The sequence below is a fragment of the Choloepus didactylus genome, chromosome 4 (genome assembly GCF_015220235.1).
Source record: "Choloepus didactylus isolate mChoDid1 chromosome 4, mChoDid1.pri, whole genome shotgun sequence".
Lineage (NCBI taxonomy): Eukaryota > Metazoa > Chordata > Mammalia > Pilosa > Megalonychidae > Choloepus > Choloepus didactylus.
The window spans coordinates 89,413,613-89,441,161 of NC_051310.1; the positions used below are offsets into that span (position 1 = coordinate 89,413,613).

At 41.8% G+C, this 27,549-nt stretch overlaps 1 protein-coding gene across 1 annotated transcript in view; it reads left to right on the forward strand.

The window, feature by feature from the left end:
* Window positions 1-27,549, forward strand: part of AGBL1 (ATP/GTP binding protein like 1) — a 1,004,372-nt gene that overhangs the window by 295,510 nt on the left and 681,313 nt on the right. The window contains exons 7-8 of the mRNA XM_037832989.1: window positions 6,329-6,366; window positions 26,525-26,733. Of these exons, the coding sequence (XP_037688917.1) occupies window positions 6,329-6,366; window positions 26,525-26,733 (247 nt within the window). The remainder of the gene's footprint in view (window positions 1-6,328; window positions 6,367-26,524; window positions 26,734-27,549) is intronic.

Genomic DNA, 27,549 nt, shown 5'->3' on the forward strand with positions numbered 1-27,549 from the left:
CCATTGTTCCTCTCCGGGATGACCACACAGCTTTTTTTATCTTTCCTTTTTTTTATCGCTTTATTGAGATTTATTTCATATACCGTAAAATCTACCCATCTATAGTTTACAGTTCAAAAGTTTTTACTATATTACAAGGCTGTGCAACCATCACTCCTCTAATTTTAGCACATTTTCTACAGTCCCCAAATAAATTCTCTATCCATTAGGAGTCACTCCCCGTTCCTACTATCCTCATCCCCCTCCCCACCCAGCCCCAGGAAACCACTAATCTACTTTCTTTCTATATGGATCTGCCTATACTGGGCATATCACATAAATGGAATCATGCTATATGTGGTTTTTCATGACTGATTCCCTTTACTAAGAAGGATCATCCATGTGGTAGCATGTATCAGTACTTTGTTCCTTTTTATTGCTGAATAATATTCCATCATATGAATATACCACATATCTTATTCATCATTCGATGGACATTTAAGTTGTTTCTACTTTTTGGCTATTTTGGATAATGCTGTTAAGAACATTTATGTACAAGTTGTTGTGTGAACATTTGTTTTCATTTCTCTTGGGTCTACCTGGGAGTCGACTTGCTATGGTTTATGTGGTAATTGTTTAGCATTTTTGAGGAACTCTCAGTGACTATTTTCCATAGTGACCACATTTCCACAGTAGATGAGGGTTCCAATTCTTGACACTTTGTGAACACTTGCTACTATCTGCATTTCTGATTTTAACCATTCTAGTTGGTGTGAAGTGGTGTTTCATTGTGGGTTTAATTAATTTGCATTTTTCTAATGACTAATATGTTGAACTCATTTCATGTGCTTATTGGTTATTTGTCTTCTTTGGAGAAATGTCTATTCAAATGAGTTTTGCAAATCTTTTCTCTCATTCTTTGGATTGTCTTTTAGCTTTCTTGCTGGTGGACTTTGATGCACAAAAGCTTTTAATTTTAATGAAGTCCAGTGTGTCTATTTTTTTCTTCTGTCACTTGTGCTTTGGTGTCGTATCTAAAAATCAACATTGCTTAACCCAAGGTCATGAAGATTTGTTCCTGTGTTTTCTTCTAGGATTTTTGTAACTTTAGCTCTTATATTTAGGTCTATAATACATTTTGAAATAATTTTTGGGTATGATGTGAGGTAAGGGCCCAAATTCCTTCTTTTGTATGTGGATATCCAACTATCTCAGTACCATTTGTTGAAAATACTGTTCTTTTCCCATTGAATAGTCCTGGCCCCAGTTGAAAATCATAAGCTTTATCTATGAGGGTTCATTTCTGGACCTTCAATTATATTCCATTGATTTAAATGTCTATTCATATGCCAGTATCACACTGTTTTAGTTTCCTGGTTGCTGAAATAAATACCATATAATGAGTTGGCTTAAACAATGGGAATTTATTGGCTCATGGTTTTGAGGCCAGGAGAAATCCAAAATCGAGGTGTCAGCAAGGTAGGGCTTTCTCCCTGAACACTGTGGTATTCTGGGACTGGCTGCTGGTAATCCTTGGTCTTTGGCTTTCTGTCACGTGGCAATGCACATGAGCATGTCTTCTCCTTTCTCTTATGGGTTCTATTGATTTCCAGATTCTTGCTCTTCCTGTAGCTTTTTTCTCCTTGTCCAATTTCCTTTATTTATAAGGGCCTCAGCCGTATTGGATGAAGGCCCACCCTCATGCGGTTTGGGTACACCTTAGCTAATAACACCTTCATAGGTCCTGTATACAAATGAGTTCATACCCATAGGATCAGGGGTTGGGAGCTTGGGCAAGTTATTTATCATTGTTACCATTGTAAAGTAGGACTAAAAATTTCACCTTGTGAAGATTAAATGTCATGTATAATAATATATATAGGACACTTAGCACAGTGCCTGGCACTGAATAGTGGTGATAATTATTAAAGACTATTGTAATGGCTCTTAAAATTTACTTAAGACTGAAGAAGTAAATTGAATTTTTGCAATTCTATGGCTTTTTGCTAAATTTTTGACAAGAGAATGTTTACATTTTTGCCAATGGGTTGAGCTTAGCTTTTTCTGTTTCTGAGAGGACAGTGAAGGTGACATGTGATCTCTAGAATCTTGCCCTGGTGATCCAGCTTTGTGAAAGTAGATAGTGTGGGGGCTGTTTCACTTAGACTTTGGCTATTATTGTTCTCTTAAAACAGAATATTTGACAGAAATTTCTGAAATGACCTAAATCCAGGGAAAGTTGGGTGGAAAAGGGAAGGGCATTTTTACATTTCTACTCTCCATCCCATTCACATTCCCCACTGGGAAGCCCACACAGTGTGGGATGATGGCATGGGTTTAAGTTTTAAGGAAACAGTGTCTTCCCCAAAATCTTCTTCTATAGTATCTACAGAATTCTGTAGTGTCTATAATAGAGCTACAAGATCCATGGCTACCCAATGTCCATGTCCAAAAGCACCTCTAGAGGCACTAACTTTGGGGCTCTATTTCACCCCATCAATGTGGTAGGCTTTGATTCTTAGAGTGGAATTAATTGAATATTTTCTTACTTGTTTAATCTTTAGCAGCTTAAGCTTTTGCTTCTTGTGGGTTTGGACATTGGTTGATAAAGTAGTTGGCTGCTGGGTTTTACTTTCTTAGTGTTAAACCTGGGGAGCAGGAGGGCAGCAGAGCAGTGGTACTCAGACAGTGGACCAGCACTTCAAGCATTTATCCACCAGAGAGATAAAGGATAAAGAGCCTCTTGGTGACACTCAAACAAGTGGTCCAGTACCTGGACTCCAAGATACCATGTAGGAGATGAAATACTTCATGTGCTCATCAGTTGATTTCAGACATTTGTTTTTGTTCAGACCTTATATGGACATATGGACACTACACCCTAAACAACATCTTTACAATCTTTTTTTTTTTAAAGGGAACCATTTTATACCAAATCCCCAGTAGGCACACATTGTGGGTGTGTGCCCTGAAATAAGACTTCCTCAGAACAATGGCAGAAAAACATGCACTCTGATATATTCTGTTCCATTCCAATTTATTCTATTTCATTAAAAAAACTAGTCAATACCTATTAAATTGATTTTACAATCCACTGATGGGTCACAACTTGAAGTTTGAAAAACACTGTGCCTGGAAAATCTAGTGATTTTCAGTTTCACAACTCTTTCAAATATTGAAATGAAACACCCTGTGGGTCTACTACTCCTTTCTTGACTGCACATGCCCTGACTCCTTTAGGATTTCCTTCCTTGTAGTGTTGGTGCTTCCTTTGGCCAGCTCTCTACTGTGCTCTTGAATTTCCCAATATAATCTGCTCCCATGGCTATAACTATCACTGCCACTGTAATGCTTCTTAAATATATATATATATATATATCCCCAGCTCAATATGCTCTCCAAAATTATTGATCTGTGATCCCAGCAGCATTTGGAATAGTTCCATGTAGCTTTATCCCCATCACCTAGAGCTCAGCATGACATAAATCAAAATCATTATCGTCTTTATATACCTCAGTTTCCCTTCTTAGTCTTTTCTCTTCTCCCATTTATCCAGGCTGAAAATTGCAGTGGCATCATTGACTCTTTCCTTTCCTTTGTCCTCTGTAACTAACCTGTCATCAAATCTTAATTCTTTGCTCACAACTTTCCTCTCACATTTCCATTCTCGCCACCAACCCCTCTTGAACCACAAAAACGAATGTCTTCTCGTTACCTACACAATTGAGTTCTGTGCTCCTTAGAGTACTTGGCTTTGGCCTCGTTCTTGTATCCATTACTGTCCAGTATGTGCCCTACATTGGACAACACATCGGTCCCCCAAGTATGACCTGTGGAGAAAGAAATCTTTTCTTTTCTTTCAGAAATCATCCTCACCTCTTTGACTAATGTGACACTTACAATATGTTGCCTGACATATAATATCATGTTTTGGATTCTGTGTATTTTATGTTATCATGTTATTAGGTACTTTCTAGAGGGTTGAGATGTGGGAGTCATCTTGAATCTTCTCTCAACATCTAAACAGCAACCTGGCCATTTGATGCTGTCCTCTATAAACAAATGGTTCTCAAACTTTAATGTGCCTGTGAATTACCTGGGGACCTGCTAAGATCAAGGTGTTGGTTCAGCAGGTCAGGGGTGGGCTTTGAGGTTGTGCATTTCTATTTCAACTCCCAGGAAATGCAGGCTGCTGGCCAGGGGACACTTTGAGCAGTATATTGGTTCCCTGGGGCTGCTGTAACAAAGTACCACAAACTGGGTGGCTTGGAATAACAGAAGTTTATTGTCTCACAGTTCTGGAGACCAGAATCTGAAATCTGTAGGAGACAATCTTACTTAGCCTCTTCCTGGCTTCTCATGGTTTGCCAATAATTCTTGGGCTTCCATCTCTACCTCAGTCAACACTCGGCTTTTTCCCCTGTGCTGCTGTCTCTTCTCATATTGGATTAAGGCCCTCCACCCTCCAGCATGATCTCATTTTAACTTGTCTAATTCCATCTGCAATGACCCTATCTCCAAATAAGGTCACATTCTGAGGTACCGGGGATTAGGACTTCAACCTTTCTTTTGGGGAAGTCAACTCAGCCCATAAAAGGTAGCAAGGCCCAACATTTCCCTTGAACTTACCTCTTTCCCTTCTTCCTCCAAGCTACTATTTTAGTTGGAGCACTTTTTGCCTGTCATCCTCCTAACTGGTTTGCTTGCTGCCAGTCCCTTCCAGCAGTTAGTCTGTCTCTCATATATCTGTTATCCAATGGATCATCACCTTGTTTGTTAACTTCTAAAAATGAAACCAGAAATGCAGGGTCACTCCACATAGACCTGGCCCAAGCTAGGTGCTTTGCTTGGAACATCCTCATTCTCCTCCTGTTGCCATGGTTTCCTTCTGCTTTGCCTTATCTCCTTTGATGGACCTAAATTGGATGCTCTGCTTTGCCCCCAAATACTGATTTTCATTTCAGTCCAGCCTAAGCCAGGCCCTATGCTCTGCAGCTCCTAGATTTTCCAGACTGGCTTGGATTCCCACCAACACCTTCAGCATGTTCCCTTCTTAAAACCACTGTTGCCAGACTATATGGGATTAAAAAAGAGTGAGTCTGGAAAAGCCGAAGGTTGACTTAGAGGAAAACATGGTTGGAAGGATGCATGAATAGTCCATCGATGAAAACTAGCCTTACCTTTTTTATGTCTGCCCTGTGGTTGTGTTGGCCTTGCAGAACCACAGTGTCATTCCAGCTGAGTGTTTGCACTGGGGCCTCTGAGTTTCAGGCCTTTGCTGTTGTAGGGCTTCCTTGTAGATTATGGAAAGCAATGGCATCTCAAGTGCTGTATTTTCTATCTTAGTTTAGTTTTATTCATTCCTTTATGTTTTTTTATTGCTGGCTCTGTTACTGAATATCAGATAATATATTGCAAAGGTTGATGGCCTCTCATCGACCAGGCAGAGGCCAGGGCAGGGCCAGCTAGAGAGAGATTCTGCAGAAATACAGATGGGAAAGAAACAGAGGTGGGAAGTGAGATTGCTGGTTTGGGGTCTCAGCTCTGCTCACGGGTCTGTGTAATCTTGGATGAGTGGTGTAGAGTGGTGGTTGGATTTAATAGAGCATTATTTAACAGGTCTGAAGGAGAAGTTCTAGGAGTGTGCAGAATATGTTTATCTTATAAAAGAGAGCACACTCTCTCCCAGAATCACCATAGTGCCCTCAATGCCTGTGAAGTTCACTGAGACAGGGGCACAAAGGCATTTTCACTTTCCTGTGCCTCCCTTCCTTGCAAATGTTGGGAAATTCTTTCATGGAAGAAAATAATGAATTTGGAAAAAAAATCTCAACTTCACTATTTCCATCCTAAGGAACCAACCTCACTTTCCAATGCATGAGTGTTTTCCAGGATGTCCCCAGGGGTTTGAGTGTTTCTAGAAGTTTGCACTTCACTGCTGTACTCAGCTTCGGAGTGCTGTTCCCCATCACGTCCCCAGCCAATTCTCCAGAGTCCCCTTGTGTTTCCAGGTACAAATCAAGAGACTGAGAAGAGTCTGGCTAGGATGAGCAACAGAAAACAGCGTGTAAGGGAGTTGGTGGAAGGTGGAAGGAATGAGGGGGAGGGGAGAGACTTTCAGCAGCAGAGGGGACCACTGAGACACATTTGCAAGATGGACTCTTTGCCACGCCTTGTGATTTCTGCAGTTAGGCCCCCTTTAATGGTCAGTGGCGAGATCAATAGAATGCCTGCTAGCTGCTTGATAATGAGGCTGTTAGGTGGCAGCAAAGAGCTGGTGATGGGATCTAAGGATTGACAAACAGACCCCTGAACATTGACTTTTTCACTTTTCTTTCTTTTTCCCCAGGGTAGCCACTGAAGTTCTGGCAGCGTTGCTGAAATCTAGTAAGCACCTCTTTTGAAAAGTGGTTCTTTTTTTCCCCTCTGAGTTCAGTGAAAGATACTCTTCTGTCTCCATGGCTTATTTTCGAGCTATAATGCACTAGAGCTAGTCTTGGGTTTTTGTGGTGAGGTGGAGAATATTATGGCTGTTCCAAGGACATGCCTGCAAAGAGAGAGCTAATATTTCTGCATCTAGGCATTGTCCATACATAATGCCACCATGACATTTGGCCCTGAAGAGGAGATCTTGTCTACTGTGGACCATAGGGTCTGAGATATTCTTCACCTCCTTCTAACAGGACCAGGAGCTCTTAAGGACTGATGGAATAAACCCCAGGTTCTAGGGGGATGGTCTGATGGAAGAAAAGGTTATGGCAGTGAGTGGGAGGTGAGGCTGGATTCTTGGGTTTGCTTCCCAACTTAGCTCATGACTCCGTACTTTTGGGCAGCTGGAAATTTCTTGGACAGTGCTGATGCTGACAACAAATTTTATATTAAAAATTGGCTCTTTTCTCAGTTACTTGAGTGATTGCAAAAGAATAGTTCTAGGAGTCTGAATAATTTGAGGATATTTTTTGCCTAGTAGCCCTGGCCTAATTATGTTGGGAGTCAAATTCATGTGTGCAATATAATAGAAGTCACCATGCACTTGGGAGTGAAGTAGTCTTAGCTTCATTTTAAATTTTTTTTCCTCCTTCCTTTTCATCTAATTTGGCACCTTGGAAACCAGCTGCTTCAATTGTGATATTTGTTTCTCTAAAGGGAGCTCAAGGCCTGTGGTTAATAGTGAACTTTAATAAATTTTATTAAATAAATAAAAATAAAAGCACCCTCTCCCTCAACCATGTATCTCTGTCAACTGTAAGCACAGAGAAAGAGTCTTATCACATGGTACTTCCCTTTATAGACTGAAGAAAAAACTGAAGCTTGAATTCATTTGGCTTATTGGAACTTTATACAGTACCAAAGTCTTTCCACAGCTTCATGACTTGCAGGTAGGGTGAAAGTGATCAGAGGAGGCTGGGGAGTGGAGAGCGAGAGGTTGTGAAGCCTTTAAGATAGAAGGGGATGGAAAGGTGTTACCTTCATGTTCTGGGGAGAGAACCATTCATCCATGAGACAGAACTTGCCTTGGGTTTGGCATCTCAGTTCTCATTATTTCCCTACTTACTCTGTCGCTCCCAATTATGATGCCAGGTGCTTGATGCAGGAAGGTGAGGGAGTTGTTGGATGCTGGAAGTAAAGGTGCTGAGAAGAGCCTGGGAGCCATCCAGGCCAGCCAGTGAGCTCCAAGCCTTGGAAAAGTGGCTTTATCCTCACCCCACAGCCCTGCCTCAGGGCATCCCTTGCAATGGAGGACTTCTTATTTCATGGAAGGAATTCCCTGTTGAGCTGATCAAGGCCTACTTACCTGTCCACAAACACACCTTACTCAGACCTTATGCTCAGAGTTGAGTGTTTTGATATAAAAGGGTCCTATAATGCATAAAAACCTGGAAGTAGTCACATGCCAGTTATTAACTGGATCCATATGAAACATGCTGCAAAAGACCAGGAGAAACCAACAGCCAGTGCAAATATGGATTAATTCAGCTTCAAACCATTTATCCAGGTTTTCAAGACAATGCCCATTCTTGGAAATTGAGTATGCCATGCTGAGTATGCCATGCTCAGAGGCTTAGCTTTTGGAGTTTCTAATTTCTATACTTCCTTCAAAGCTTAGCTCAGACATCACTTTGTCTGAGAAAGGTTTCCCTGACTCCCAAGACTGGGTTGGCTGCCCCTCGTGTGTGCTCCTATAGTGTCCCATTTCAACATTTATTCTACTCAACTGAAATCGCTTGTTGTTCATCTCTCCCACTAGACTGCAAACTTTTGAGGGAAAGGGTGGTCTTTGCTGATGATAGTACTGCTTGAATCAGCACAATAAAAAGCCTGGAGTCATTATTTGTTGACTGAAATTTTAAATGAATACTTTATAATATTTGCATGTATACAAATGCCACCACAGCCTCTTACTGCCTGAACCCAACAAACCCATGACCAGAACCAATGATCTTAACATTTGCAGTCCTAGTCTCTAGTCAGCTCTACAGACTTACTACTAGCGAACCAATGGCTGTCTCCCACGTTTTAGGTTCTATCATCTCATTAGAAGGATGTCGAGGATTATTTTGTCAATTCTGCTGAGCTATCCATGGAGACTTTTGTCTGGGTCTTTGGTTTGTTATTTATAACATAAGAAAGTTGGATGAGAGATTCTCTGTTGTTCCTTCTACCATGAAATACTCAGCCTCAAGGTGTATCAAGGTTATCAGCTTAGGCACTATTGAGTTTGGGGCTGGTTAATTCTTTGTTGTGAGGGACTGTCCTGTATATTTTAGGGTATTTAGCAGCACCCCTTGCCTTTACCCATGCGGTGCTGATAGCACCCTCCCCATTTGTGACAATCAAAAATGTCTCCAAACATTTCCAGATGTCCCCTGGGGGACAAAGTTTCCTCCAGTTGAGAATCACTCATGTATATCTGATCCCACACATGAGCTGGAGCCCGTTCAAGATTTAAAATGACCTCATTCCCGAGAAACCTCCTTTGTTGGCATTTCACAGAAATACCCTTGCGGCATAATTGATCCTAAATTCCCCAGCATCTGCATCATTCCTATGGGTTCAAAAGAGGTAAGAACACCAATGGCAGAAAGTCGTTATTAACATACACACATTACTTGGGAGGGGGGTGTCCTAGAACAAGGAGGGCAAATAGGTGCTACTGTAAGTGCCAACTCAAGTACGTAGGTAGAAGGATCCTGAGATCTTCTGAACTTAGCAGGAAAGAGGGCTATGCTTAAATAATGAGGTGGATCATGGATTTGCAGAGGAACAGAAATGATACACAGGCAATTGCCATCTTTCTTCTACCAGTCTAACTAAAGTATTGTATGGCATGGACGGTCTGCGTGTAGATGGTACTGCTCCAATGGATTGGGGTTGCTGTGGGGAGATGCGTGTCATGGAATTTTCCAGTTGCTTTATATTGTCCCCGTACATTGATAAGACCTGACACAGAATGTCTGTAGAACTGGATTCCAGGGTGAGTTCATAATTACCAAACCTAAATGTTAGAAGTCAGTTTCCATCTTAGTCAAAATGTTACCATCTGGCACTGATATCTGATGATGTTTATGTGAACTTTTATTTCTTCCAGGTACACTCCTTTTAGGTGGTGATTATTCTGGTCTCAATGCTTTCTTGTCAGTTAGTATGAAAATTGACCATTGTAATAGATCTCTGTATTTGCCTCTCGAAATCAGGGCATGCCCCAGTCTAAGTAAAGTGAGAATGACTTCTTCACTATGGCGCGCGTAGTCAGTGTTTCCATGACAGTAAACATGGGGTGGGCTTAGTCAAGGTTCTGTCAAGTAGCAGGTAGCTGGAGGTGATCTGCACCAGGGTCCGGAAAAGCAGGACTGGGGACCCGCAGGAGGCACTGGGTGGGAGACTGACTTGGAGCCTGCCCACAGTAACACAAAAAAAGGAGAAGTGCCCAGGGCCCCTTGGGGATATTTCATTATTTTGCCTCAGCTCTTTCTTCCATCCAATAGCTCCCGCATGAGAAGCGAACGTAGGATTGGTAGACAGTAGGAAGAGATAAACGAACCTGATGATAGCTCTCACCTCTTGCCCTTCCTGAGCAATGCCAGGCAAAATAAGCTTGGAAGTCCCAGGCCTTTTTCCATTTGTCTCAGCCATTTTGTACCCTAAACATTAAAACTTATTGTTGATTCAAGGTTCCTAACCATAGGTTCTTGGGCTAGACAGTCTAATCCAAATCCTGTGCATTTCATTGTATTGGTTCCCCTTTTCTCCTCCCCTCACAGAAGCCCAAATCCTACCCGAAATTTTTCTGTATTGAAAGCTCTGCCCTGTTATGCTTTATCCCATCCCAAAACACATAGCTTTTTATTTCCAAAAAATTTAATAACACTTTGATTAAAAAAATAGTGCTTCTGCTATTAAAGGCAATTTTTTTCTGGAATGAATCAAAATATGTTGTCCTTTCTCTCTATTACTCTTGCTATCTGCCTCCACTAAGCCTCTCTCAATCTCTCTGTCTCTCCCTCTCTCTCATCTCTGTCTCTATCCCTACCCCTATCCCTTTCCTTATCTCTACTTCTGCTTCATCTCTGTTTCTCTCTTTTTTCTTCTTCCTCTTCTCTTTTAATTACTGCCTCCTCCGCTTCTCTTTTGTTCTCTTCACTCCCTAACCTCCCTTTCATGAACATTAGTTATAAATGCACTTCTGAAAAATTGCGGCCCTGGAAGTGGCCCTTGGATGAGTGTGTGGCAATGGGATTATGCCTGACTTATACTGGCTCCAGTGATGAATCCTCAAATAATGCTTTGGTATTAACCTTGCTTCCCAGATTTAAAGGTCACATCATTGCAACAAGGGAACACCTTCTGGTTCAGGCCCTAAATCTTAATAAGGGAACGATAAGTGTACTTCAAACCTCTCTCTGATTTAAGAATTAGCATTTAGAGAAGTCTGGAAGTTTGCAGAAGTTGAAACATGGGGAGGATATTGGGGAAAGGAAAGCAAATTAGAAAAGGGAGGGAGACAGAGAGGAGAGGAGGGCGGGGAGATGCAACGGAGCTAATGGGAAGTCTGGCAGAGAAACGAGACTTCTCAGGGATCTTCCTAGTTAATGCTCTGTCTGGCTGGCTCACAGGGATGGCCTGTCAGTGTGTTGCAACAGGAGCATGGGAAGGGAGGGTCTTCTAAACGCTGATAGCCTGATCATGCAGAGATAACCTTGTGCTCTCAGTGGGTGTCTACAGTGGTATCTGTGGTGGCCTGGCCATCAGCAATGCAGTGAACTGGAGGACATGATGGGCAGGCAGTTGTTCTACTGCAAAATGTCAAAGAAGGGGCCATTTTTGAAAGGCACCTGAACTACGGCCTTTATAGGAATTTTGGGGGCCTAGAGGAGTACTCCGAATGGCAGTACATGTTTCAGGATGGTTGGCACGGTGATCCCTCTGCTCTATGGCCGTGCACTAGTACCAGAGGTTCAGTGCAGCCTGTGCCTCCACTGGACTTGCACACAGAGGCTCTGTGATATGTGTCCACAGGGGGCTCAAAATCTGCCCTCCTGGCCTTGACAATCATGGTGCCCCCAAAGGGTTCTGTCCGCAGAGTGTGTTTCCCACTCCAGTCTCCAGGTGGGGGCATGGAGTCAGACTGTTGGAGCCCGAAGCCTTTGAGGTTACTTAGTGCAGTGGTGTTCAAACTTTTATTTTCTTGAAATAGTGAGCTCAGAGCCTTGCCTGCCTCACTTCCATTGATTTTCCCTAATATGATCCCTGAGACACATTCACAAAAACATAGGGCTCCCCAGAAGCCAGAAAACGATGGATCCAATCCATCCCTTCTCATTTTTCATGTGAGGAAACTGAGGACTAGAGAGAGGGAGTGACCTGCTCAGCTCCATGAAACCCTGACTCTTTCAGCCATCAGGGATGCCCAGCTAGCACAGACTCCTTTGTGTCTCAGCAGAAATATACCCAACTCCCACCTCTGCCCAGCATTGGGTTCCCTTGTTTAGATCTTCTCATAGAACCCTGTATTTGTATTAATACTTCCAAAGAACTTACCAGAATGGTAACTAATGAGTTGTGCAGTTTTGTATTTATATGTGTGTATTTTTTCCTACTGGGTTATAGCCCCGGGAGGGCACGAATCCCTATTGCGTCCCCACCCCTCCCATGGGGCTGCACCCAGGGGAGATGCTAGTATCTAAATGTTGACTAACGGATTCCAGTTTTCTAACTTAAACTTCATACAGTTGCTTTCAAGATGTGTTAGTGAAGAGGCCAGACCGAATCCTGTCCCCAGAGAGAATCAAACTGTGTTGTGATTATAGACCCGATGTCCCTTCTTCCTTCCTAACTTCTGGAGACACATGCAATATATTTCTGTGATGAGCTGAAATTCTGCTTCAAATGCTACTGATAGATTTTTACATTTGTCACACTGGGGTGGACTGCTGTGATCGACTGAGTATGAACACAGTATAGAGCAAGCTACATCCATTACACTGTTGGATTGAAATGACAACAAAAATGTCTACCGTTTATTGAGTCCTTTGAATGTCAGGCACCATATCTACATTTAGCCCATTAAGGAGGTATAATAATCCCCTTTCTTACAGAGGTAGGGACTGAGGTTTGGAAAACCTAAATAATTCACTCAGCTAGTGGGCTGCAGAGCTTACCAGCCAGTCTTCAAATCCCTGGGACTTGAGCCCTGCGCTGTACCAAGAAGAGATTAATAACAGTAAGTTTATTTAATACAAAGAAGAAAAACCAAATGCTGTTGAAGTATTAGGAGGATTATTTTGGGAGGGAGCTTCTGTCATTAAGGTTGGAAAAGAACACTGCATGGGTGACTCCTTACAAGTACGTGAGTGGACCTAGCAAGAGGTACCTGACACCCTGGTTTGACCATGTCAGGGGCCAGGGTTTCTGCTGTGAGGCTGTGCACGGGGCGAGGCTAATGAACGATGCGGTGAGGGTGGGGGGATGGGAGCAAGGGACGGGAAGGATGACAGACTCCTATTATGTCATGCCACGTTCAACTTGGCACAGCGCTTTTTATTTCTTGGCTCAAAGCTCAGTGCACTCTGCCAAATATTTATGTCTTTTGCATAAGCACATAAAAAGGATTTTTAAAAGTGTAAGTGGAAAGGGCACTACCCCTCCCCCAGTACCCCTCTTTCCTGCTTCCTTTGATTGTCAGACCCAGAAGGTTCTGTGGGCAGATTGGGACTGGGCCAGACAGCAGTGCCTGTAGATCCTCTTTCTACCATGTGGTGGTGCTGTTCTTTCAGTTATCTTGGCTTCACTTGTCCGATATTTATTTTCGGTGAGTAATTTGTTTATCAGGAGGTTATTTTAATCTAATTTTGGCCATATTTGCCATTCCACACTATCTGTGCTTCCCAGCGTTAGCAGCTTGCATATCTTGAAGGAAATTAGCTGAAGATGGTCTCGGAGGCATTTGCTCAGCCATTATTTAAGGAAATTGGGAGGAGGCAGGGTGAGCGGAGCCTGGGGTTAAAAAACCAGATGGAATGTGTTGCATTCCCAGTGATGTTAGTATGGTGGAGCAGGACTTTCAGAGGGCAGGGGTCATCCTAAGCAGCTTTTTTGATGGCTGTCTCTGCTTAACGGCAGCAAATCTTAAGTTACTTTTCCCCATCTCCCTCTCACCTTTCTGACAAACCTGTACCTTCCTCCCTTAGCTGTCAATGCCAGGGAGACACCACTTAAGGAAAGTGCCCACCTGCATCGCCATCCTCCACATGCATCCCTCATTCTGTTTGTTAATACAGCTCGTGAAATGTTTACTGCATTCCCTCAGTGACGTGGAAAGGAGACTGGAGAGTGGGAAGGGAATTACTGTTTATCGGAGTATCTTCAATGAATAAAGATCATGAATGATTAATTATGGGACTTTGCACACAGAATCCTCACAAGGACCCTGTGATGTTATTATCCCTATTTTACGTATGAGAAAGGTGTGGTTATGGGAAGCTGACTTCACCCTCCTCAAGCCCCCCACACTTTCGCTGGCTCTTGATAGAGGCTGAGAATCTTCCATGGAAGTTCCTTAGGGCTCAAAGGAATCAAATTTGATAAGCTCTGAAATAAATATTCTCATGGGACACTTTGGGAGCTGAGTCTGTTGTTTGAAACTGCAATTTAAAAATGGGCTAACACTTCTGTTAGGAGGTTTGAAAGGTGAGCCAGGTTTTATTACTAGTGGCAAAAAGGAAGAGCTAGTGAAGTTTGACTCAGAAAAGGAACCAAATTATCTTATCAACCCCAAGTCCTAGTCAAGTTACTTTTGAGTCTCTAGGGACTAATAGGTCTAATTAACTAGCCTTAACTGAGGAGGGTTGGCTTCCAGTTGGGATGATGCTGGTTAGCACAGGAGTGTGGTGAGCCACATTCTAAAGATGGCCAGAGTGTTCAGAGGGGTCCACGCTGAGTATGTCAGAGCTGTGGATGGCAGTGTTGAGTTTTTCCCGCTTGACACAAACCTGTTGCCTACATAAAATGTTGTAATGAGATTGCAGTCCACCCTGGATCTTATATCTGTGCAAATGCTGCCTTTTAACCAGAGGATCCTGTATGATGGCTCTAGTTAAGACCTAGTTCTTTTCTCAAGGGTTTTTTCAGTGCCCTGATGATTCTTCCTATGGGTTTGGGCCCTGGTGTTCCTTTGACAACAGGGAGAAATTGTTTGAGGAGGCTCAGGATCCTGTATGATGGTGCTGTGTGTTTACTAAAAGCTCTTCTTACTCTTTGAGTGAGGAGCAGTATCTGCATGGTGGTCATGAAGGCAGGCTCTCGTGAGACTGGGTCAGATCGTGGACACCTTGGGCACCTTCCTCAATGACACTGTGCTGCAGTTTCCTCATCTGTAAAACAGGGCAAGTGATACCCTAAAGGATAATCAGATTTTTTTATTTTTATTTTCATTTTTTAACTTTATTTATCAAAAAATTAAAAACAAACAATAAAAAAACCATTTCAAACAAAACCAAAACAAAGGAATAAGAAAAACCAATAACCTAAAATAACTACATTGCTTCCAACATGTTGCTACCCTACAGATAATTAGATTTTAATAAGATGATGTAGCTGGCAGTATAGTGCCTGGATCTTAGTACATCTCCATAAAGATTATTATTATAATCACCACACTTGGAAAATCTTGGGAGTTTCAGGAATTGATGATACATGGGAATAAAGGCTGTTGAAATGTAAATTCGTCTCCCAGGATCTCCCCTGAGTATTGAATGATACATGGCTGTTTTCAGCGCCTGTCTTCCCTCTCGAAACTTTTCTGTAAAAGGCCAGATAATAAATATTTTAGGCTTTGTGGGCCGTATGTTCTCTATTGGCTCTCTATCGGAAGGACTTAACTCTACCGTTGTAGCCCAAAAGTAGCCATGGCTAATATATAAACAAATGGGTATGACTGTGTTCCAATAAAACTTTATTTAAAAAAAAACAAGCTGTGGGCCATTTGTTGGCCCCTATTCTAGACTAAGGCCTCAGGTCCAGGGTCTCTGTCCCATTTATCCTTATTTCTGGAGGCATTATTCCTAATGTGTTTACACAGGAGACACTCAGAGCAAGTTATCTGAATGAACAAACGAATGAATGAATGAGTGTAGATTCAGCCTGTTCAGTTGATCCACATGCATTTCTTTTGTTTCCAGTCCAGGTACTCAGGGGTTTACATCCCGGGTCACTTAGCTCTAAATATTTTAGATTTTAGAACTTGTATCAACCTGGCATAATGAATGACTGGCTATGGATTGACAAAGATAAAGTATCACAGAGGTTTAAAGAGATAGACAAAAAGATAAATATCTTTTGGTTCTGAAGATACATAGTGGCTTCCTGATCACGTTCAGGATTGACTGTATAACTATTTATTTATGTCAAGATGCAAGTCTGGCGTTTTCCTACAGAATTCTGATAATAGCCATTTACAAAGCACCTTTTCATATATTTATCTCATTTAATCTTCACCATGGTCTTCTTAGGTGAATATTTACCTATTCTATAGCAGTGGTTCTCAACCAGGGGCGATTTTATCCCCTAGTGAACATTTGGCGATGTTTGGAGACATTTGTGGATGTCACAACTGGAGGTGAGGGAGTGCTCTGGGCATTTAGTGGGAAGAGGCCAGGGATGCTGCTAGCCGTCCTGCAATGTGCGGGCAAGCCCCCCACAACAAATAGTACCCAGCCCAAAATGTCGATAGGGTCAAAGTTGAGAAACACAGTTCTTTAGAGAGAACATTGAGGCTCAAAGTGTTCGGGTGACTTGCCCAAGATTGTGTGATATATACTCAACACATTGGGACTAAAATCCATCTCTTCATTTCACTACTAGAGAGTTTCAAACCATTTTATTTTAAGAAATAAAAGTTTATTTTTAGTTTTCAAGTGAAATCTTTTGCAGCCCTACATCATAGAAACTGTGACGTTGCCCTGTTGGCATTGGAGGCTAGAGACCCCACTCAGCCTCTTCCCGAGCCCTCTCCCCCAGTCCCAGAGGCAGGCGGTGCGGAAACCATTGCCAGCCATACATGCCCAGACCTTCCAGCTTTTCCTGGATCCATTCAAGTTGTTGTGAGTGGGGGATGACAGCCTCAAAGTTGCATTTTAGTAAGATGAATTGGGTAATGGAAGATGCTGGTGTATCCGGGTGAAAGAAGAGAGAACTAGAAATACTAGGAGTGATAGAAGTAGACTTAAAAGGAGAAAGCATGAGGCTTAAAGTTCTTTGATTTCATAGTGAGGTGCTATTGGCTTACCTAAGGCTAAAGGGTAGCAAGCCAAGGGTTGCAGAAACATATGTGGTCTACACCCTCTTCCTTGCACACTCAAGGCATGGAAGCATGATGCAGAATGAGCCATTTGCATGCTTTGTTTGCAACACTATGCAGACTTCTTCTCTGCAGTTCATGTTGCTTGTCTGTACTCTGCCACGGGTAGGTATGTCACATATCAATTGATGGAGAAAGGTCAGGAAGGTTTCTGTTTTTCTCTGTCCTGGTGTAAATCTTAGCTGTCTTCTTAAGTACCATCCTCTGGTGAATTGTCAGTGGAAACAGCAAAATGAAACCCAGGTGGGAGTTTTTCTGCAGGAACCCAGAAAGAAGAAAAGCATATCTTCCTGCCCTTCCAAGAGTCTAGACTCAAAATAAAACTCTGGATGCAAAGGAGAGGTTCAGGCAGATTATCATTCTTGGGTACTTACTTGTAGAGATGCAAAAAACAAGTAACAAAAAGAGTAAGAAAATCTTGACCTGATATATCCCCCCACTTTTGCACAATCTGCTGTGATGTATCACAGCACAATGTGCTGTGATGGGGGTTGCACTTCCTGATCCCTGTGTACCTTTCTGACCCTCTTCTACTGTTCTCTCCTCACTGTGTTACCTGGCTTCAGCTCCTGGACTTTTTGTTATTTGCTCTCATCAGTTTTGGGCTTTTACACCTGCCATGCCCTTGAGATTTCTAGAAGTGTCTGTTCCCAGATCTGTGCACCCTGACCCCTTCCTGTCATTCAGGTCTCAGCTCAAATGTCATCTTCTCAATGGGCCTTCTTTGACCACCCAGTCTACAGTAGCTGCCCCATCTGCTCGCTCTAGCACAGCTGTTTTATTTTCACTGTAGCACTTGTCACTATCTGAAACTGCCTTATTTATTTTTCTTTGCGTGTGTACCTATTTGGGATCTGTATCTGCCCAAATGTGTCATGGAAATGTAAACTCCTTAAGAGCTGAGACTTTGTCTGTCTTGTTTCCTGCTGTATTCCCAGAGCCTACAGGGGTGTCTGGCACATGGCATGTAGTAGTTGTTAAATGTTTGCTGGGTGGATTAGTGGTGGTGCCTCAGGTTTTGAGTGTGCATGGTTTTAGTTTTGAATTTACTGTGTGTCTTGATACAGCAGGATATGGCTTTCAGAACAAAGGCTTCTCTACTGATCTGCATATGTGGAGCAAACCCCCCAAGTTAAGATCTCCTATTAGGGATCAACTCATTTTAGAGAATTTTCAGGTGAGCAATATTGAAAAGTCAATCTTATTTCCTCAAATCTAAGATGTTGACTATAAGGTGTCAACTGTTTTTTAGTGCCACTGTGAATGAAAAGATGCTGCCAATTATAGGGGAAAACACCATCATTTAGTAGGAAGCACCTTAATTTTGAAAATGTTAAAATATGAAAAAATACGTGCCATAGAATCAGTGAAGTACAGTATGAGATTGATTGATCATATAGGGTGCAGGGTCTTGAATTGGAGGAGTTTCGAATCTAGAGTATGCCTCTGGCAATGGTCTCTTCTCTTAGTAAGTATAGTACTGCAGCTCCATGCCATCCACTGGACAACACAGATTCTGAGGCACTGGAGAAAGAAGACGTGTGGGGGGAAAGGTGGGTGTGGATCCTGAGGTTCTCCTAAGGGTGAAGAAGTTCCTATGGGTTGGGAATGTATCTGTGGAAAGTGATTAGGAGAAGTGAGAGATAAAGAGTGGCTGAGTCTAGATTTTTAAAAATGCTATGACGTTCAGTCTCCTACCCTTCTCCACTACTATTTCTGGAGCTTAGGAAAAGCATCTTTAATTTTATAAGGGTAGTTAATGGGAAAACAACATTAGTTTGAAACCAAAATTTACTTTATAACCAAATTTACTGCAATGTATCTATTGTACAAAGAAAAAAAATACCTGTAACTTGATTCAATATCATTATTCTTATTTCAGCGAATGGTCATCAAGTATAATTTCCACTACCAATGGCATTACAATTAGCTATATTTAAGCTATATATCATTATTCTTCCTTTATGTCAGAACCACTACTGCAGCTGCTAGGTGGAGAAGGGTGAGAGCTGAATTCTTTTCTCCTCCCTGGTGGCATTGCCCTCGAGTTGTGCAACTGACTTCTAGCCTGGCTAGGAGAATTTCCCGAAAGTCAGGGTTGGCTCATGAAAAGTTGTCAGACAACATGCTAAATGTGAAATGTCAGCCTTCACTCTAAACTTTCCCTGTTCAGAGCATCAAATGAAGACTTCACTGGGTTTTATAGTAGCTTTCTGATTTTGGTAGTCCATTGAAGAAGGGAGTTTGAAAGTTGTTGTATTCTGTTAACGATCATCTGCCCATGTCCCGCCTGAAATACCATGATTATTTATGAAAAGTATCTTTAATAAAGCTGGCTATAGTTTGGCTTGGGAAAAAAAAGCCATGAACTCTCTGACTTGACATCAGGAATGCTTCCAAACATCTCTTGTGACCCAAAGAACCATAGACCATTTGTTTAGGACTTTAAATCTTCTCGAGTAGCCTATTAAAAATTGATTCTCACCACAATTGGGGGGCCTGGTAGGAAGAGAGGAGCTGGAGGAAGGAGCTACTCTGGAAGGAATGAGCCAAGTTAAATTTAGCTAAAACCACTCTTACTAAGGCTTCAGGTGTTTCTTCCGCTGGCTTTGCCTCCATTAACCTTTCAGGAACCTTCCTCAAGAAGATGGCTCTATTCTTATAAAAAGACTCATGGGAAATAGCCTAACAGAAGATGGGGACTCTGCTTGGGGGTTCAGGGCCCTTGCTTCAAGCTCCAAGACTAAATTGGAGCATCAGTCAGCTGAGCTTCAGCCAGAAAGGGTGCTGGAGCCTGAGACTGAGCTTAGTCTGAGGACCCTCTGCCCCCAAGGAGAAAGGCACAGCGTCTCAGTTCTCATGCTCGGGGTGGCAGAACTGGAAGGTGCCCTGGGGATCAGGCAGCTCAATTCCCATTGTGCAACAGGGCTGGTTACAAAAAAGAGATGGTTCTGGTGATAATAGTTGCAGGCCTTTACCACGGTGCAAAACATAAACTATGCTAACCAGCCTGGGGAGCCTTGGGGATAACAACATGGCAAGTCAGTTTTGGAGTCAGATAGTGCAGTGCCACTTGAATCCTAGATATGCCATTTGTAAGCTCTAGGGACTTAAATAAAGTGTTTAATTTCTCTCAGCCTCTGTGTTTTAAATTGTAAAATAAGGAAAATAATACTTACTGCAAAATGTTTCCATGAGATAAATGAGATGATCAATATGAAATGATTGGCCTGGTGTCAAGCACATTGCCAACATTCAATAAATACTCCTAGTTGTAGCTGGTGGTACCATGGCTTGCTGCTCCTGCGATATGATTTTGAAGGCTTGCAAAAAAGCCGCATTGTCCAGAAATAAATCCTGAATTGATGATGTTGACTTCTGACCCCTAAAAAAGAACACCAAAATAGCCTGCTGATCAAGTAAAGACAAGTGCATTGCTTACTGGAGTAAATATGCCACTATCTTTATAGGATCTTAGTGTCTCAGAAGACAAGTCCTAGGGTTTATTTATAGGGCTTGGCAGATGCTGTTCAAAGATGCAGTTCAAAGTGGTCTTTCAGTGTGGAGTCTTCATTGAGACTGGATAGAGTTTGTGATACAATTGTTTAGGATTGGTGGGCACAGTGAGGAGAGGTTTCTGGAAGCAAACCTTGAATAGTGAACAGGAGTTTGATAAAGCCCAGTTGAATGATGTTCTGTGCTGAGAAGAGGCTACTATCCTGAAGAAGGCTAGCTGAGTCATCAGTAGTTCAGGCGAATAGATTTTCAGGAAGTTCCTGAAATAAACAATAAAGTTATTTAATCTTCCTGGGCAAGAATTTTCTAGGATACTAATGCCATTTTAATTCGGACAGTATGCTGTGTGGTTATACATGATTTCTTTTCTCAGTAATGATGTGGTATCTGGAATCCTATTTATTCTCATTTTTGACTAAAACATTGGAAATGAATGTATTATTGAAAGCAATGGCAGGCTATTAAATATTTAACCATCATCAATCACGAGGACTGTAGAGGATTAAGCAGTCTTCTAAAAGAATTCCAGGACAATTTGATCCAGTATTGGTAAATTTTGCCAGAAAGGGGAATTATGAAGGTCTAGAATATGTACCTGGCTTGTAAGGGCAGACTGGGATACAGTGGGGTGGGGGTGTTCACTGTGTATGTATGGGTCATTTTAAGTTGAGAATTCAGTTACATTACATAACATATAAGGACCCTGAATATAAGTTTTACTTAATTTGAAACTTTTCCTCAGGTTGTTCTTGTTGGTGAAAAGTATGTACAGGGAAGGGAATTATTATTTATTGAGCCTATGCTATGTGACAGATACTGTGTTATGCATTCAGTCTTTATAATGGACTTGTAAGGCAGATGCATATATTTATTTTTATATTACTTCTTTAATATTCTCAGATGATGGAAATGCAATTCAGAATAGCTAGGTAACTTAACCAAAGGTACACAGTTAGTAAATGGTAGAGCCAAAATTCAAATCAACAGCTGGGTGACTCTGAAGTTCCTGTTTGGCATGAGGCTGCCCAAAGGAATATGTTTATATCTTGAACTTTCAGCACTATGTTGTCCATAATAATACAGAGTAAGTTGGAATGATGATGATGATGATGATGATGATGATGATGACGATGATGGGCAAAGGTATTGAGTGTTTATGTGCCAGGCATTGAGCTAGTTTATACGTATTATCTCATTTAATATCTCAAAAACTCCATGAGGAAGGGAATGTTATTAGTTTTGTTTTTCAGGTAAAGATGGAGTCCTAGCATTATGCATTAATTTACTCAAGGTCACACAGCTATGAAGTGGTGGAGCCCCTGGCCATTTGCAAGGACTCTAGAAAGAGCTGATCAGGACCAGCAAGGCAGTGAAGGCTACATGAGTGTGGGAAAGGTGATTTTAGGTGCTAATTTGTACATCTCATTCCTAGATCTGTGGCTTGTTAATGTGCCTTCCCCACCACTCTGCCGCAGGTTCCCACATTCCCTCTGCTTTACATCATCCCTTTACTCCAAAAGAGATGCTGATGTTTCCAGATAGGGGCAAAAAAAAGCAGAGTTGACAACTTCCTTTGGCTTTTGCCAAATAAGAGGGGCAGAGTGGTAACGTGAATGAACACGTGTACAAAATCTGGATCACCAAGCATTTCTCTCACCAGCCTGTCATGGGGCTCCAAATGCCCCATGAAGGTTTCAGTCCTTTGAGTCTCCTGAAGGCTTCTAGGTTTTCCTGTTTAGGAGGCAAACACATCTATAAAGAGGATCATGAACTCAGATGCCTTCAGGAACTAGGCAGGTAATTTGTTTTTGAAGGGGCTGGGGTAAGACAAAAAAGTGAGTTGGTTGCTATGGCTTGCCCTGCCCACAGGCATTTAAAACGTGACATGGCTAGTAATCTATGGGCTAGTGATTTGTAGCTCCTGTAAAAGGGTAACATTTTTCTTCAACTGATTATTGGAATTTATCAATATTCCACACAGAAGTAATATTGATATCTTGGAATTTTCCCTTCCATTTTTCTTTAAAATGTGCGTCAGTGGGGTCTGCACTAAAGAAAAACATTTAAATCTCAGTTAAGAAATACCTGCGGTACAGATAAGGATATTGCTCGATGACATTACACACTTGAGAATTAGCTACAAGGTCCTGGGAAGATATAAACTGGAGAGATAGGTAGAAACAGCAGAAGAGAGGAGGGTAAATTGGAGGTGATGATAAGGATACATTCCTTTTGTTCATGGATTAGCCAAGGGAAAACTGGCTTCCTGCAGCAGGAGCCTGATAGGGAGGGGCTGACGGAGCAAGGCAATACCAAGGAAGCAAGAAGAGTGCCTTCGAAGGGAGTAGAGGGTGGGGGTAAAGAATTAAAATTGAAGACCCTCAGAACTCCTCTGTGTCCATCCCACTCTCTTCTTCCAACTGGTTTAAGATACACCAGTCTAGTCAGGAATTAAAAAAAATTAAGCACCAGGAACTTTTCTCCCAAGAAAATTTTAGGTATAGAAATCATTTATGTCAACAGACTAAAGAAGAGCAGGTCCATTGTGAAGAGGGTTGGGGGGGGCCTGGAACCCCCTCCCACCCCTGAATCCTGAGCTCACCCAGGTCAGCATTTGAAAACCCACATTTTCTCCTCTATATTTGTCCCTGCTCTGAGAACCAGTGTTTTCCTCTCAAATCTTCTAGAACTCCTCTAAGTCACTGACACCAGTGACCCTCATTTCATTTTTTGGTTCTTCTCCACATTTGCTCTTCCTCAGTTTGATGAATCTCCTCTTGTCGAGTTTTATATATGTATTGACTTTTGCAAAATTTCCTGAGCCACTCTCAGAAAAAGATTGACTGATGGTGGTGGGGGAGAAGGAAGTTTAGCTATTTCAGGTGTTAGTAAACATGACAACTTCTTGGAGATTAAGAGGAAATCATGAATAAAATCATTGGGATTTGATAAGGGATTTTTCTCTCAGACAATTAAAGATTTTTTTTTTCCATTAACCAATGCCCCCCCCCAAAAAAAAAAAAAAACACAAAATAAACAGAAACACTAGTGGATGAAGGTCATTACAATGATGCATTATTAGTCTCATACCCTTTAAAATAGATAAAAGGAAAAAGTCTTTAACCTCACATTGCCCACGGAGGCCTCTGAGCATTGTATTTTCCATTCTGGCATCGTTGCAGCATTACAGTGCTTTCTTCATACTTAATCCTCAATTTTCCTTTAAATATCTGATACAGGATAGGCTGGAACCTCATTTAAGGCTATAAAGAACTCTTGTGCTTTGTGGTCGGGACCAGCCAAGGAAAGAAATATTTTCAATACAGAGGAATAATTCATTAAAGGGGGGTAATGAAGGCAATTTAAACCTTCCATAAACACATCACTGGGTGAATAAAGCTCATCACTCTCAGTACAGGGTTATGGTTGAATAAATGTAGAAAGAAGAAGAAAACCAACTGCACAAATGGGTCAAAAACCTCAGTGGGGCTTAGTCAAGCTTGACAATTTAGAATTTGACAAACAAGCAGGGAAAAATGTTCCATTAATATCGTGAGAAAATCCCTCTGGAATAAAGCACTGAGTTTCCATGTGATTTTTGCACTCACGTACACTTACGTGGTCTTAGGGAAAAAAAATCGGACTTTGAGCTGAAGTCTTGCTTATTTGATTACAGTTCAGGAGATCTCCCTTATATGCAGTCTGCCAGAAGCCCACATTGTCTCATAAACTAGTAGCAACAGCCCTAGCTTTGGATAATGAAGAAATGCATGCAGAAGTGAACAGGCAGCGCTGGAAGATTTGAGCATTCCTAGCTGAGAACCCCACTATTCTCCAACTCCATAGAGCTGAGTTGACCAGATGCCCACTGGGTAGTTCTCAGCTGGTACATATTTGTTGACCAACCCTGATGCCCAGGGAGTTTAATCTGAAAAGCAGCACACTACTGGAAGAGGTATCTGGGGCTGCTCTTTCTCCTGCATTTCCTCAAAGAGAACTTAAACCATATCCTGAGAAAATTAGGAAATTAAACACCTTACATGTAAGTTAGGGGCTCATGGAGGGTCTCAGCCAGCTCACTTTCACTACCACAAAGGAGTTTTGGTTTTGAAGAGGTGAAGGGGAACCTAAAATCACTTTACTTCAACTTCCCATCAGATGTGAGAAACTGCCAGACAGCCTTCCTGCTGGATGGACCTCCAGCCTCTACCAGACTATTTTCGGTGCTGGGGAGCAAACTACCCATGGAGTCCATCCTTTTGTTGTGTGGATTTGATTATGAAGAATTCTTTTCCTGGACTGAGCCACACCTTTGATTATCCATAAACCTGTTTCCATCATTGTTAAGAAAAATATCCAACACATCTCTTATGTTTGACAGCCTTTTGGATGTTAAATATGACTCTTAGTCTTCTCTTTCCTAATCTAAAACTTAAGCTCGTTCAACCCACATGGCAATGTCCTAGACCCACTGAGATTCAGAAAAGAATGGACATCTGGTCGGGGGATGGGGAGAGAAAGACTGAACTTTGAACAGTGGAGAATATGGAGGGATTGGAACCACAGGGCATTTTTTCACCAGGTTCATTCAGTTTTGGGTTTTTTGGCAATGGAACTCAAGGCTATATTTCATCGACAGTGGGGTGTTAGACACTACCTCCATGCTGTGAAAGATTTGGGCACATCAAAATTGGTATCTTCAGAGCACACAGAAACCCCTGAAATCTGGAGGACAACACGGAGGGTGAGAGTTAAAGTGTGTGACTCCCTCTTTTGTTTTTGTTTTGTTTTTAACTTATTTGAAAATAATTTGACAGAGAGTTGCAAAATAAATAGCTGTAAAAATGATACAAGAATTCCTGTATACTCCTCATCTCTTTGTTTCTCTTTTTCTCTCTCCCCCCACACACATCCATTCTCACACACACTTACACACACATCTGCTCTTACATATACACACACACATCTACACACATACCCGTACTCACACCCACCCTCACACACACATCTACACACTCACATCCACTTAAACTCACAGAGACACACACTCACTTCCACACTCACATCCATCCTCACACACACATCTACACACACATCGACACACATCCACTGTCACACACTGACATCCATACACACTCACATACATCTACACACTCACACATCCACTGTCACACACACACATCTACACACTCACAGACATCCACTCACACACACATCTCTACACTTGCACACACATCCACTCACACACATATCCACACTAACATACACACTATTTTTGCTAAACTGTTTGAGAATAAGTTATAGACATTCACATACTTCAGTGTGAATTTCGCCAAAACGAGACTCTTGTCTTACATAACCATACTTTAATTATCAAAATCAGAAAATAAAAAATACAGAGCTTATTCAAATTTTACCAATTGCCCCATTATAGCAAAAGAAAAAAATTGTTTTTTTCTGGCCCAGGATCTAATCCATAATTATATATATATAACTGTCATGATTTTAGCCTGCCCTAGCCTCAGTTCCTCATCTCACAGGATAGGCTAAAACCTCATTTAGGCAGTAAAGAACTCTAGTGTTTTCTGGCTGCAACCAGCCAAGGAGAGAAATATTTTAGATACAAAAGAATAATTCAGTAAAGGGGGTAATGAAGGGGATTTAAACCTTCCACAAATATGTCAATGTGTGACTCAAGCTTATCAGTATCTGTTCAGGGTCATGGCAGAATAAAAGGTAAAAAGAAAAAAAATAAGATGAAACTAACTGCACAAATGGGTCAAAAATCCCCTCCTGCCTTTTTGACTTTCATAACTTTGTCATTTTTCAAGAGTACAAGTCAGATATCTTGTACAATGTCCTTTATTTTTGGTTTGCTGATTTTCCTCACGATTAAATTCAGATCATGAATTTTGGGCAGAAATGCCATAGAAGTGATGCAGTGTCTTCCTCAGTGCATCATATCAGAAAGTACATGATGACTGTTTGTCCTCTTACTGGCTTGTTAACTTTGACTACTAGGTTAGGGTGACATCTGCCAAGTTTCTTCCCTGGAAAGTTTTATTTTCCCTTTATAATCAATAAGTATTTTGTGGGAGATACTTTGGGGCATTCTCAGGTAGCTGTGGCCCTCGAGAGCTTGTGATTGACATTGCCTTTTCCCTTTGATTTCAGAGTCCAATAGCCGCCGGGCAGTGAACAGAGGCTATGTCTCTGGCTTGCTCAGGCTGTACCAGGACTGGCACTGCCACGACACAGTCCATGCCTACATGCAGATCCGCCGGGCGCTTCTCCTCTGTCTCAAGCACATTGCCGCGCTCCGATCTGGCAGGGAGGCTTTCTTGGCGGCTCAGGGCATGGAGATCCTATTCAGCACCACCCAGGTAAACAGCAAGGGGATGACAGGTGGATGATTCCCAGAGGCTGCTGACCAGAACTGGGAAAGTTTCAATACATTTCTTGTTGCCAGTGGATGTTCTGGATTCAAACACTTATTCATTCATTCAATATACATTTATTGAGGACACACTAGGACAGGTATAGTATGTTGTGGTGGTTAAGAGTGTTGACTCTCATGCTAGAGTATCTGTTCTGGTTTGCTAATGCTGCTATTTTGCAAAATACCAGAAATGGATTGGCTTTTATAAAGGGGGTTTAGTTGGTTGCAAAGTTATAGTCCTAAGGCCATAAAAGTGTCCAAACAAAGGCTTCAGCAATAGGGTACCTTCACTGAAGAGCACGGATGGTGTCTGGAAAACCTCTGTCATCTAGGAAGGCACAAGCACATGGCTGGTGGCTGCTCTGGGGTTCTGGTTTCAAAATGGCTTTCTCCCAGGATGGTTCTCTCTAGGTGTCTGGGGGTGTTTTCTTAGTTTCTCCCAGGCAAACCATGGACAAGCAAAAGTCTACTTTCAATGGCCATCTCCAAAATGTGTCTCTTGGCTGCAGCAAGCGTCTGGGCCTGTGTGGCTCTTTTTTTTTTTTTTTTTTTAAATTCAGTTTTATTGAGATATATTCACATACTATACAATCATCCATGGTGTACAATCAACTGTTCACAGTACCATCATATAATTGTGCATTCATCACCCCAATCTATTTTTGAACATTTTCCTTACACCAGAAAGAATCAGAATCAGAATAAAAATAAAAATAAGAATGCCCAAATCACCCCCCCCATCTAACCCTATTTTTCATTT